Genomic DNA, 13,237 nt, shown 5'->3' on the forward strand with positions numbered 1-13,237 from the left:
CTCTGAGCCGCCAGGGGGCGCTCGGCGCGCGCGCCCCGCACGTGTCCCTGGCCGCGCGCACGCGCTCCTCCACACCCCCCCGCACGCACGCGCGCGCCACTCGAGCCACCGCCCCCCGTTGAGGCCCCGCCCACTTGGCCCGTTCCGCCAATGGGAGCGCGGCTCTCCCAGCCTGACCGCTTCCGGTTTCCCTCGACGTGGCCCAATGGGGGTGCGCGCGGCGCGGGATTGGCGCGCGGGGCCGCGGCGCCGGCGGGTCAGCCAATCAGCGCGCGCCGCGTGCGGGCGGAGGGGGCGGGGCCGGCGCGGCGGGGACTGCTCCGTGCGCGGGGCCGGGCCGGGCTGAGCCGAGTCCTGCCGAGCCGAGCCGGGCCCAGCCGGGCCGAGCCCAGCACAGCCGAGTCCTGCCGAGCCGAGCCGGGCCCAGCCGGGCCGAGCCCAGCACAGCCGAGTCCTGCCGAGCCGAGCCCAGCCGGGCCGAGCCCAGCACAGCCGAGTCCTGCCGAGCCGAGCCGGGCCCAGCCGGGCCGAGCACAGCCGAGTCTAGCACAGCCCAGCCCAGCCCAGCCGAGTGTAGCCGAGCCGGGCCCGAGCGAGCCGTGCCGAGCCCAGCCGAGCGGTGCCCAGCATGGCGCGGGTGCCCGGCTGGGCGCTGCCCTGCCTGCTCCTCCTGTGCCTCCCGCCCGCCGCAGGTACGTGCGGGGCCGTGCGGGAGCAGCCGCCGGTACTTCGAGGCCGCCCCGGCCGGGCTCATCCGCCCCCGGGAGCAGCGGCCCACCCAGGGTTTCTCTGCAGAGCCCGTGGCTGTGATGTCGGTGGACGTGGGCAGCGAGTCGATGAAGATCGCCATCGTGAAGCCCGGGGTGCCCATGGAGATCGTGCTGAACAAGTGAGCGGGAGCTGTGCGGGGGGAATGGAGCTCAGCCACCCATCCCTGTTCCTCTGCTGACACAGGGGCGTCCCCATCGCCCTCTCCAGGGCTCTGACTCCTTCCTGCCCCTGTGAGCAGTTGTGGGGCATCACTCAGGGCACCCTGAGGGACTCGGGGGTGCTTTGGGCACCTTTGAGTGAGCACTGAAAGTCCATGTGGTTACAACATGTTGTGGTGTGAACCTGAAAGGCACAGGTCATGTTCTCCCTGTCCCTCCCCGATTCTCAGTTCCCCACCATGGAGCCCAGAGCCAGATTGGCTTTGCTGTTCAGAGCCCACACTTGTTGTGAAGCTCTCCCTGCACTCAGCTCTTCCCCAAGACCCTGAGGGAGGAACCTGTGGCTGGGAGGGGACACACAATCAGGAACATCCTCAACATCCTTGTTTTCTGTGAGTCTGGAGATAACAAATAGATTTCTCACCCAACTCCTTGACGCTGGGCAGGCATAGATAGAATGAGGGAGCTGTCTTGTGTTCCTCACTGGTGGAGGAAAGGAAACACAGAGTGAATCTCATCAAAGTAGTGTCCCTTCTCTGCCCAGCAGGTATCTGAGCAGTTCCCCTTAGATTAGACCTTCTGGAGGCGAACAACATCCTTCCTCACTGGAGAGACTCTGTGTGGAGTGTTCGTCTGTTTCAACTGGTTTATTCCTCTCTCTCCCCACAGGGAATCACGAAGGAAAACACCCGTGGCTGTTTCTCTGAAGGAGAATGAGCGTCTCTTTGGCGACAGCGCGCTGGGGATGGTAAGAGTTCCTGCACACAAAGTACTGCCATTCCAGGCTGTGCTGAACATCTGCGACAGTGAGTTTTGTTGTCCTGTGCTTCTCATCTCCTCAGTGTGTTACTTGCTCTGTGTACTGGTGGTGTGTTGCTGCTCCCACAGCCAGAGTTGTTCCCCACACAGGCTGGGAGGGGTTGGTTTGAGGCTGGTGTAGCTGAAGGAATGCAGGTGGGTGATGTGCTTTTTCTTCTTGCAGTCCATAAGGACGCCCAAGGTGGCATTCAGGTACTTCCAGGATCTGCTGGGTAAGCGAATGGATAACCCCCACGTAGCTCTGTATCAATCCCGCTTCCCAGAGCACGAGCTGGTGAAGGATGAGGCAAGACAGACTGTTATCTTCAAGCTGTCCCCGTAAGTGGCTGCATTTTGGGTTCTTTGTGGGAGAGGCTGTGGCTGCCAGGCTCATTCTTGATGCCATGATTTTCTTTCCCCTTGTAGAACACTGCAGTATTCTCCTGAGGAGATGCTGGGGATGGTCCTGAACTATTCACGTGGTCTGGCTGAGGAATTTGCAGGTTGGAAGGATTTAGCTGTTTCTTGCAGTGTGTGTGTGTGTTTGTGCATTGTGGGATTTGAGTAAACACCAAAGGTGTTTGGGAACCCAGTGGTTTTTAGAAACAAGATATTTTGTCTCTCCAGCCTGTAAGCAAGACAATCCAGTTGTCATTTGTTTCTAATATGGTGCAAGTTTGGGAATTAATCTTATTCTTGTGGGCAGGCACCTCAGTTCCCACCCAGCCTTGTGGTGAAGGAGCCTTACAGGCAGTCTCTGGAGAAAAGTGAAGTGTTTTCTCTCTCAGAGAGTGTGATCAGAACAGAGGCACATGGGAAAGTGGAAGTGGCTCTGAGTAGGGTGTGCTGTGAATGGAGACTTGCTGCTGCAGCTGAACTACAAATAGAGAGCAAAAAAGGCTCTTTGCTGTGAAAGAAAAGAAGCTGTCATGCATGGTTTTTGCTGTGTTGCTAATTAATTACCACAGTAATGAAAACTGGGTGAATTATTAGGACACTGTGTCTTGTGGTCAGTGATGCTACGGCCAGTCCAAAGTTTACTGTAGAGTGAGCATGATCCAGTGGTAATGTAAGGCTCTGTGAAGGTATTTGTTGAAGGTGAAGGCAGCCCAGAGCATCCTGACCTGTGAAAGAGAGGGCACAGTAGAGAATCTGCCAGGTCTGCATGATTTCAGCAGGACACAGAGATCCATCCCTAGGGATCCTCCTGCTGCTGTAGGATTGCATCCTGTGCAAGTCTTTACCCTGGGTCCTCTGGCTTTCGTAGAATCATAGAATGGATTGGGTTGGAAAAGCCTTTCGAGATCATCAAGTCCAACCCTTGGTCCAACTCCAGTCCCTTTACCAGATCATGGCACTCAGTGCCACGGCCAAGCTCAGTTTAAAAACCTCCAGGGATGGGGAATCCACCCCCTCTCTGGGCAGCCCATTCCAATGCCCGAGCACTCTCTCTGCAAAGAATTTTTTTCTGATCTCCAACTTCAATTTCCCATGGCAGAGGGGGAAATTTGCTGCTGTCTCCCTGTCACAAGCTTTTCACATGGCTGCACTGATGGATGAGTGTGCTGTGTGTGACTCTTGCAGAGCAGCCCATCAAGGACGTGGTGATCACGGTCCCTGCCTACTTCAACCAGGCGGAGCGCCGGGCGGTGCTGCACGCCGCCCGCATGGCCGACCTCAAGGTGCTGCAGCTCATCAACGACAACACGGCCGTGGCACTCAACTATGGTGTCTTCAGGAGGAAAGACATCAATGCCACTGCACAGGTGGGTGAGCTGGGGGATGCAGCCCATCCTGCTGAGTGCCTGCGTGCAGGGGAGAAAGAACTGCGGAGAGAATCCAAAGAGCTTAAGGCAGACTCTGCTGGTCAATCAGTCTCCTCTGTTTTCACGTGTTCGTCAAAGAGGTTGAACCCTCTGTGCGTGTGTGGTGAAGCCCAAAAGCTTCTGGGATGAGGGCAGATGCTGGGAGTTCCTGTTTTATAAACCTGTGTTTGTTCCTTGTCCATGAACTGGGGGAAAAAACAGTAATGACTGCTTGAAGTATTGGAACACTTGGAAGTACTTGATTTTCCTAAGATTGGAGAAGCTTTGAAAGAGCAAAGCTTTGGGTTTTGACCTATACAGATGAGAAAAGTTCTCTTGTTCTTTTCTGTTAAGTTAAATCTGACCCAGAACATCTCCTGTGTTTGGTCAAAGTTTAAGTCTTGCCCTTATGGTATAAAGCCAGTTCAGGGAGTGGATAGTCATGTCCTGTATCACACTGAAATCCATGGGTTCTTCCTTACTCGTGTGGGATATCCAGGTTTCTGCTTCGCCATCCCAGCTTTTCTTTTCAGAACATCATGTTTTACGACATGGGAGCAGGAAGCACCGTTTGTACTATTGTTACGTATCAGACAGTGAAAACCAAGGACTCAGGAACACAACCTCAACTGCAGATCCAGGGCATTGGGTAAGAATTCCATATGAATGGCACAAACCCCACAGTTCTCAGGGAAGAAACTGTTTGTTTCACAGTCTCTTCTACGTGTAAAATTCTGCAGTGAGGTTTCAGCACTCTAATTTGGACAGCTGAGTGGAAAACATTTGGAGCAAGAAAGGAGTAATTCTGGTGTTGCTGACTTGTGCAGAATATAACATAACTTCCATGAGCTCAGGAGGAAACCAGTGTACTTAGTTTGCTTCAGGCTTGCTTTTTGATAGCCTCAAGCCATGTAAGACTAATCTATTTCATGAAATCTTACAGAAGTGGAGTGTGTCAGTTCAAGAAAGGGCAATATCCTTGTAGAAAGGGATGAAAATGCAGCCTACTTAATTTAACTCCATAGCATTTATATTGCTTTTCCAAGAAAATACCTGGGACACGAGACAGTCACCCTTTGGCTTCTCAGCTGTTTGATGTGCTTGGCAATAGGGCTTTTACCATAAGTGTAATGAAATCTCCTCAAAGGCTGTTGTGGTGGTGAATCCATTTTTCTTTCTTTCCATATAATGTGTTATTTTTGGGACAGCTGTTGTTCTTTCGCAGTCAATCACAGCTGATGCCACTGCAGCTACTTTTGACCACTTGCTGCTCTGCCTATTTGGGAAACAACACATGGAGTTTGTTTGTGTTTCAGCTCAGTCTCAGTTGTTTCCTCTCCATTCTGGTGCTCAGGTTTGACCGTACTCTTGGAGGTTTAGAGATGGAGCTTCGTCTCCGGGACTACTTGGCGAAGCTCTTCAATGAGCAACACCCTTCCAAAGACGTGCGGAAGAATCCCCGGGCCATGGCCAAGCTGCTGAAGGAGGCCAACCGCCTGAAAACCGTGCTGAGTGCCAACGCTGACCACATGGCACAGGTCTGACCTGCTGCTCGTGCCTCCTGCTTGTTTTGGGCTAAGAGTGGGGCAGGTTAAGGGTTGGTGTGAGGCAGCACTGCCCTTCTGAGCACGAGCCAGCAGTGTGCCCAGGTGGCCAAGAAGGCCAGTGGCATCCTGGCCTGGGGCAGGAATAGTGTGAGCAGCAGGACCAGGGAAGGGATTCTGTCACTGTACTCAGTGCTGGTGAGGTCACACCTCGAGTGCTGTGTCCAGTTCTGGGCCCCTCAATTCAGGAAGGACATTGAGGTGCTGGAGCTGGTCCAGAGAAGGGCAGCAAGGTTGGTGAAGGGACTGGAGCACAAGTCCTATGAGGAGAGGCTGAGGGAGCTGGGGGTGTTAAGCCTGGAGAGGCAGAGGCTCAGGGGAGATATTATTGCTCTGTACAACTCCCTGACACGAGGGTGTAGCCAGGTGGGGGTCAGTCTCTTATCCCAGGTGACCAGCAGTAGGACAAGAGGGCACAGCCTTAAGTTCTGCTAGGGGAGGTTTAGGATGGATATTAGGAAGAAATTTTTTACAGGGAGTGATCAGGATTTGGAATAGGCTGCCCAAGGAGGTGGTTGATTCTTTGTCCCTGGGGGTTGTTAAGACGAGACTGGATGTGGCAGTCAGTGCCATGGTCTAGTAAGCACGATGGTTGGATCAAAGATTGGACTTGATGATCTTGGAGGTCTTTTCCAAGCTGGTTAATTCTATGATTCTGTGATCTGCTAAGGAGCATCTTTCCTGGTAGTCCCTCTCAGTTTGTGCCCACTTGGAAGCACTGATGAGTGGACTGAAGGAGAGTTTTTCAAACCAAGTTTGTTAATAAACTTTCACTGCAAGAAGGTGTCTATTACCTCCGTGTTCCATCCTCTCATCACCTTAGCAATGGCAGGGGTCAGATGAGCATGGTCAGGTCCATGCTGTGTTAAGAAAGCCAGAACTTTTTGCGTACTGGGACAGTCAGGCAAAGATTTTGCTCAGGGAATGCTCCACAAATAATTTCATTATGACTGGTTTTTTTTCTAAACAGATTGAGGGACTACTGGATGACATCGACTTCAAAGCCAAAGTCTCAAGGCAAGAATTTGAGGATTTGTGCTCTGACTTGTTCAAGCGTGTCCCAGGACCTGTGCAACAGGCTCTGAGTAGTGCAGAGATGAACATGGTATGTTTATGAAAATGCATTAACGAGCCTGAAGGTTCTGTGTGTGGAGCTGCTGTCACATCATGATCAAGGCACCAGTGGTTGTGTCATCAGCACTGCTGGGAGGTAGATGCCTGCTCTTGTGATGGTGGTGTTGGTGCTGCAGAGAATTTACCCGCTGCAGTGTCAGGCAGGATTGTGTCATGCACATTCCACCAGAAATGAAGGATTTGGAGAAGGGGTTTCTTTCTGTTAAAACACTTAACTCTTGGCTGGAGGTTTGAAATACTGATCTTTGCTTTTTTTGTCTCGGATGCTGGCTCTGCTGGCTTTCTGAAGTTTTAACTGAAAGAGCCTGGAAATGGAATTGTTGGTGTTTGGGTTTCTCCTTTGTGCACTCCTAAAGGGAGCCCCATTATGGGCTGCAGTTGGATAAAACCTGAGCAGTCCTTTAGAGAGAGTCACTGTAGTGTTAAATGATCACTCTCCAGGGTGCCAGGATGCTCTTGAGCAGCTTTGGGCTCTGATGTTCAGTGCAAGACACTGAGTCACCTCTTAGAGTCCAAGTTTTTGTCTGTTCTAGTGCAACTGGCTCTCTGGGTTCACCATCTCCTCTGGCTTTGAACTACAGTCTGTTTAATTTTGAGTCAGGCCATGTGTTTCAGGTGGCACTGTCACTCTTTGGCAGACCTGACTCCAGGTGCCTCATGTTGGCACGGCTTGTGTCACTCAGTCTGAGTTCTGTGGGGCACTGGTCTGCCTGGGGACAGCAGGGTGTAGTTGTGGGTGTTCTCAGAGCACCCCGTCAGTTTGTGGTGACTGGGGAAGGAGCGTAAGGCAATCCTGAATTCAGCTTTCCAAAATTGCTTTCTCAAGACAAGGTGACTGTTTCCAATCCCTAGGATGGAATTGACCAGGTGATTCTAGTTGGCGGTGCCACACGGGTCCCCAAAGTGCAGGAGGTTTTGCTGAAAGCTGTGGGCAAGTGAGTATGTGAGGCCCCCCTCTAGTCTGCCTCCCACTGACAAGCTGCTGTTTGTGGCAGAGGCTGCAAACCTCATGTCTGTTGCTTTTCCCTTCATAGAGAAGAGCTGGGCAAGAATATCAATGCTGATGAGGCTGCTGCTATGGGTGCAGTCTACCAGGCAGCTGCTCTGAGCAAAGCCTTTAAGGTGAAGCCCTTCATTGTTCGGGATGCTGCCGTGTTTCCTATCCAGGTAACCCTTGGCTTTCCTTCTCTTGTGCAGAGTTTGGGCAAATTGGGCTGTGCTGGGAGAAATGGTCCAGCTTAGGACCTGTTGGTTTCCTTTGAGTAAGGAAGCTCTGGAGATCTTTCTGCCAATCTAATAAAGAAAGCAGAAGAAAGTCTTTTGTACTGTAGAAGTGCAATATCCAAGGAGCCAGACAAATGAAAACATTGGTTGAGGAATATTTCCTTGTCCCCCAACTTTTGCATGAGGCAGAGCAGCCACACGCTTTTGATGCAGATGCCACAGAGGAAGTTTGCAGTTGCTGAGTCTCATTTTTCTGTTTGTGATGCAGGTGGAGTTCACTCGTGAGGTTGAGGAGGATGACAAATCCAGGAGTTTAAAGCACAACAAGAGGATTTTGTTCCAGCGCATGGCGCCCTATCCCCAGCGCAAGGTGATCACCTTCAACCGCTACACAGATGACTTTGAGTTCTATGTCAACTATGGGGATCTGACGTTCCTGAGCCAAGATGACCTGAGGTGAGCTGAGCCCAACAGCTGAGCTGTGCAACATGCCTGGCTGGAAATGTGTTGTGTGTCTGACTGGCACTGGCACATCTGTTCCCTGAGCTGCATGAGCTTTAGCAAACCAAGCCCTGCCAGTCCCTGCTTGGTGCAGTTGCCCATCACTGCAGCAGGACCATGAGCAGGGGTTGGCTGTTCTGCAGCACTGTTACCCTGAGTTCTCTCTTTGCTTTTGTCTGTGTGTCATCAGAGTTTTTGGTTCTCTCAATCTCACTACTGTGAGGCTAAAGGGAGTTGGGGAGAGTTTCAAGAAGCACTCAGATTATGAATCCAAAGGCATCAAAGCTCACTTCAACATGGATGAGAGTGGAGTACTGAGCCTTGACCGGGTAAGCATCACCTGCTGGGATGGTTGTCAGCTGATGTGTTTTCCATTTCTGTCCCTCTCCCAGTATGAATGGTCCCTGATTAAAACTAATCCTGAACATCTTATTTTCAAGGTGGAATCTGTGTTTGAGACCTTGGTGGAAGACAAGCTGGAGGAGGAGTCAACACTGACAAGTAAATGCTGAACTTTGATATTCACACTATTTTGTTACCTGTAATGGCTGAGATAACTACAAGCATTGTGTTACTTTGGGTTTGGGAGGTTACACTGTCTGTGCATGCAAGGGCACGGAGGGAGGTTGGAGAAGGATGAGTCTGGACTGTGTGGAGCTCACCTATGCCACCAGGGATGCTCCTTGGCAGTCATTGTGGTTGTGAGGGGAAGGACTGAGAGCTGAAGATGGCTTTCTTCCTCCTTTGGACATGTAACATTTTGGATCTTTTGTCTCCCATCGACAGAACTTGGAAACACCATCTCCAGCCTGTTTGGGGGTGGCAGCCCTACACCAGAGACTCGGGAGAACCTGACAGACTCTGTTCAGGTGAGCCCTGGGGGAATTGCCAGCAGGAGGGAGCCTCTGTGTCTTGCTGTGGCAATTATGTGGAATTACCTGTTCTGTGAAACATTTGCATGGAGTTTCTGCATTTAAAACACTGTTTTGCTTTCCCCTTTACTTGCCTGTGATGACCAGGAAGAGGAAGAAAGCCTAGCAGAAACAGGTAAAGAAGAGCAGGGGGAGAAACAAGACCAGAAAAGCAGTTCTGAAGATGCTGGTGAAGAGCAGGGAGAAGAGAAACAGCAGCCTCCAGGCCAGGCAGAAACTGCCTCTCCGAAATCAGAGTCACAAAAAAAGGAAGAAGGCGAGAAATTAGAGCCTCAGGTGAGCATCAAATTAAAGGCATAGTACCTGAGAAATGGCATTTCCTGACTGAAATTCTCCCTTTCCTATTAATGCCCTGCCTTGGAAAAAAGTTGGCAGAATCTGATAATCTCTTCCCTTGCCTGAGAACATACTTTGTGTTACAGGATCCCAAAGAAAACAAAGAAAATGCAAAAGAGGAAGAACTGTCCAAAACTTCTGGTGACAGCACAGCTACCAAAACAGAGGAAGAGAAGAAGATCAAAGCACCCAAGAAGCAGAAGCTTGTCCATGAGGTCACCATGGAGCTGGATGTAAACGATGTGCCTGATCTGTTGGAAGATGAACTGAAGAGCTCGATGAAAAAGTAGGTTTGAAGTGGCTCTGCCAGGTTAGAAGGAAGTGGATTGCTTTGGAATGGTGGTAGCTCTCACAGCACTGCTCAGGAGCTGGTGTGTGTGATGTGCTGCTCATCCAAAGGCAATTCCTACCTTTGATTTCTGTTCTCTTTGTGTGTTAGACTCCAAGACTTGACAATCAGAGATCTAGAGAAACAGGAAAGAGAAAAATCAGCCAACAGCTTAGAGTCTTTCATCTTTGAGACCCAGGTAAGAGTGGAATATAAAGACATGAGAATTCCATGGGAGCAAGTAGAAGTGTCTTACACAGCTTTTGGCTCATCTGGGTGTAGGGGAGTTATTGGAGCTGGGGGAAGCTGATTTAAAGAGCCCAGCTTTCGTCTTTCAGTCACTTTTTCTGATGCTTTTAGGCTTCCCAGGCCCATGTTTCCTCAGTTAAAATGAATCTTCCCTTCAGTGTGTGTAACACTTTGGACTTTGGCTTTCCAGCATCCCTTATGTGCACTTACATGTGTGCTTTGGAACAATTGCCCCCAGAATGTAAAGAAGCTACAGCTTCTCAGGAACTGTTGTACAGAAGAAGCAACTAGTGTTAACATGCATGTGAAATTGTGGCTGTTGCAGCTCTACCATCTCATTTTTCTAGGCTGTGCATGTGTCTATACCTGCTGTATTCCCATCGTGCTCCTGCCTGTGGGACGGTACAGGCAGCACCCCAGCCTGGTTGCAAGTGAATGAGTGCTCTTTGGTTATGGTTTCAGCTCAGTGATGTTTGACAGGAGTGTTTACTCTGGTCTTTGCAGGACAAGCTTTACCAAGAGGAGTATCAGTTTGTCTCAACAGAGGAGCAGAGAGAAGAAATATCCAAAAAACTTAGTGAGGCTTCCAATTGGATGGAGGAGGAGGGCTATGCAGCTGCAACAAAGGTATTGCTGAGTGCAGTCTGGGGGCCAGTCTGCTCTCACTGCGCTGACAGAGCCTTTGTAATCTGGTTCTTCAGAGTTCCTTCCTTGGTGCTTTATGCACAAAACAAAATATGAAGTTGTCCCAGCCGTGGTGTTTCTTCAACAGCTTCAGCAGAAACCTGTTGATTCCACTTAAAGTTTAGTCATGTGGCTTTTTTTACTGCAATAAAATGGGGTATTTGGTAGAGTGAACAAGAAATACAGTTTTAACTTCTGAAGTCATCAGTGTTAGATGATGGTCAAACTAACTCTCCTTTCTCCTCTCCCCCACTTGCAGGAGCTGAAAGACAAGCTTTCAGAGCTGAAAAAGCTTTGTAGGAACCTTTTTTTCCGTGTTGAGGAAAGGAGAAAGTGGCCAGAACGCCTGGCTGCCCTGGAAAGTCTGCTCAACCACTCCACCATCTTCCTCAAGTAAGAGCAGGCTGCTGGGAGGGAATGTTGTGCAGTTGGTCATGTAAGAGCTGCCAGCAGAATGAGACCAGAGCAAATGTGGTCTGAAAGGCACTGGCAGTTCCTGAGAAAAGACGGAGATCTCTGCTCCCTGTGCCCACCTCTGCAGGACACACTCCGTGCTGGTTGTTATGTTTTGTATGACTGGAGCTGAAATCACAGAGTTGCCAAGGTGCAGTCTGCTTGGCTTAACAAAAATAAGCTTTCTTCTTGTCTACAGGGGAGCCCGAATGATTCCAGAGTCTGACCAGATATTCACAGAAGTGGAGCTGAGTACACTGGAAAAAGCCATCAATGAAACAACGGTACTAAAGCGTGGAGTGATGCTGGGGGAGGGTGGGGAGGCAGTTTGGGTTGTGTTTCCTCCCCTGTAGTTTCACTGAAGGTCAGGGAGTAGTGTGTGCATGTTTTGTTTTTGTGCCACCTGCAAACCTTTTGTGTGTTTGAGTGTTTCCTGATGCCCAGCCTGTCTGGGGGGATACTGGTTCCTGTATTGGACATGGAGTTGTCTCCAGGGTGGTGGTAGAGCCCAGTGATCTGACTGTGGTTTTAAAGGCATCAGCTGAGTTTTGTTTGTCTTTGTCCTGTGTCTGAGTAACTGAGGTTAGTGGAAAGGTAGCAGGGAGCAGAGCTGTCCTGAGTAAGGCAGAAAGGCCAGGAACAGAGACTGAGATACTGTGATATACAGCAGTTCCTGTAACTCAGACACATTCCCAAAGCACCTCTTTGCTCATGTCCCACAGACCTGGAAAAATGACACTCTGGCTGAACAGAACAAGCTCTCTCCTACTGAGAAACCTGTCCTGCTCTCCAAAGATATAGAGCTCAAGATAGCAGCCCTTGACAGGGAAGTGCAGTATCTCCTGAATAAGGCCAAGTTTGCAAAACCCAAACCCAAAAGGGAGAAAAACGCCACAAAAACCGATTCAGCCAAGAATGCAACAGCAGCCCCTGAGACTGAGAACACTATCCCTCCCAGGGAGGGGAAACCAGAAGGTAAGGAGCATGTATATGTGTCTGTATATATTAGTATATATGAGAAAGGTTTGTGACCTAGATAGACCCCAGAAAAAAAAACAACTTGGGACACCAGAACTTGCAGTTTTCTGAGATTCTCAGGTCCTGAGTGCCCTGGTCCTTTTAAATCTGAAGTGCTGTTTATCAGCAGAATTCCTGCTTGTTCCTCTGGCCTCTCCTCACCTAATCTCCTTGCACTTTGTCCCCTCTGTTTTCTCCTTTGACTTTTCTTTCTTTCTTCTTTAAATGTAGACAAACCAGAGGATATTGGTCCGGCCAAGGAACCTCCTACAGCTGAGAAAGCAACAAGAGATGCTGAGCCTGGATCAGACTCTGGTGGGTAAATGTTTGACCAACACTTGGGAGCTGCAAGTGCAAATCATTGTGCAGCTGTGAAAACCATTGGAGTGTGTAACTAAGTTGCTTCATTACACAGGGTCCAAAAAAGAGACGAAGACAGAAGCTGGAGGAGAAAGAAGGAAAAATGATGAGTTGTAACACCCTGAAATCTCACAAGTGTCAGCATCTATTTATTTCATGGTTACTTTCTCGTTTTTCTCATGGACCTCGTTAGTCATGATGTAAATGGAACACAACAAGAGTCTGACAACACAATGGGATAGAGATGTAAATTTATTTTTTTGTTCTTTCTGGGGATTTTGCTGCTACTAACTTAGTGAATTGGTTCTTATTTTTCTTATGTGTGGCAGAGGGCCCACCAAGAATTATCTCTGTTTCAGTACAGAAGTCACCAAAGTGACTTTTCTGTGGCGCGAAAGCAGTAAAGAAACATCTTAAGCTTTAGGAAGTAACATGGAGCATGAACTCTGTGTCCCACCCCTCACGAAGATGATTGCAGGAGGATATGGAGCTGAGGTGCTGTTGTCTCTGCATAGGAGGCTCTGACTTAGAGCAAATGTGCGATTCCAGCTGGTGGGAAGCATATTATTGTTTGGATTTATGGGGAGGTGGAGCAGAATTGGGGAGGCAGGCTTTGAGATATGGCTGTGTCTGTTTTCTATAGGCTGTTTGTTAAAACCATCTGTCCGTGCTCTGTAGCAGAGTCCAGAAACCATGAAATGAGACTTGACAAAAAGATTCTGTTCATAGTTTTAAAAGTTCAGAAAAGGCAACACAATGCCGAGGAGAGGGAAAGACAGGCTGTGTTCGCACATCCTCTAGTCACAGGGATGGTGATACAAAGGTAGGGAAAACCAAACCTGGAAAATCCAATGGCAACCACCCTTCTTTCCTTCCTCGGCAG

General features: G+C 49.8%; 1 protein-coding gene across 1 annotated transcript; it reads left to right on the plus strand.

Annotated features, from left to right (window-relative positions):
- Window positions 1-300: 300 nt before the first annotated feature.
- HYOU1 (hypoxia up-regulated 1) lies at window positions 301-13,024 on the plus strand. The gene is made up of 24 exons (XM_071576402.1): window positions 301-692; window positions 796-889; window positions 1,599-1,677; window positions 1,912-2,066; window positions 2,154-2,230; window positions 3,312-3,493; window positions 4,066-4,181; window positions 4,887-5,070; window positions 6,107-6,241; window positions 7,123-7,205; window positions 7,305-7,437; window positions 7,763-7,950; window positions 8,186-8,324; window positions 8,436-8,496; window positions 8,782-8,864; window positions 9,015-9,203; window positions 9,350-9,549; window positions 9,703-9,790; window positions 10,345-10,467; window positions 10,784-10,917; window positions 11,177-11,261; window positions 11,700-11,952; window positions 12,226-12,309; window positions 12,410-13,024. The coding sequence occupies exons 1-24, from the start codon at window positions 629-631 to the stop codon at window positions 12,469-12,471; spliced, it is 2,991 nt and encodes a 996-aa protein (XP_071432503.1). The 5' UTR covers window positions 301-628; the 3' UTR covers window positions 12,472-13,024.
- Window positions 13,025-13,237: the final 213 nt, after the last annotated feature.

The sequence above is a fragment of the Pithys albifrons genome, chromosome 23 (genome assembly GCF_047495875.1).
Source record: "Pithys albifrons albifrons isolate INPA30051 chromosome 23, PitAlb_v1, whole genome shotgun sequence".
NCBI lineage: Eukaryota > Metazoa > Chordata > Aves > Passeriformes > Thamnophilidae > Pithys > Pithys albifrons.

What these genes read in the sequence shown, in the direction of transcription:
- HYOU1 (XM_071576402.1), top strand. Translation starts at nt 629, where the DNA reads ATGGCGCGGGTGCCCGGCTGGGCGCTGCCCTGCCTGCTCCTCCTGTGC. An exon ending in TCTGGCTGAGGAATTTGCAG is followed by an intron (nt 2,231 to 3,311) that starts GTTGGAAGGATT and finishes TGACTCTTGCAG; the next exon opens with AGCAGCCCATCAAGGACGTG. An exon ending in ACATCAATGCCACTGCACAG is followed by an intron (nt 3,494 to 4,065) that starts GTGGGTGAGCTG and finishes TTTTCTTTTCAG; the next exon opens with AACATCATGTTTTACGACAT.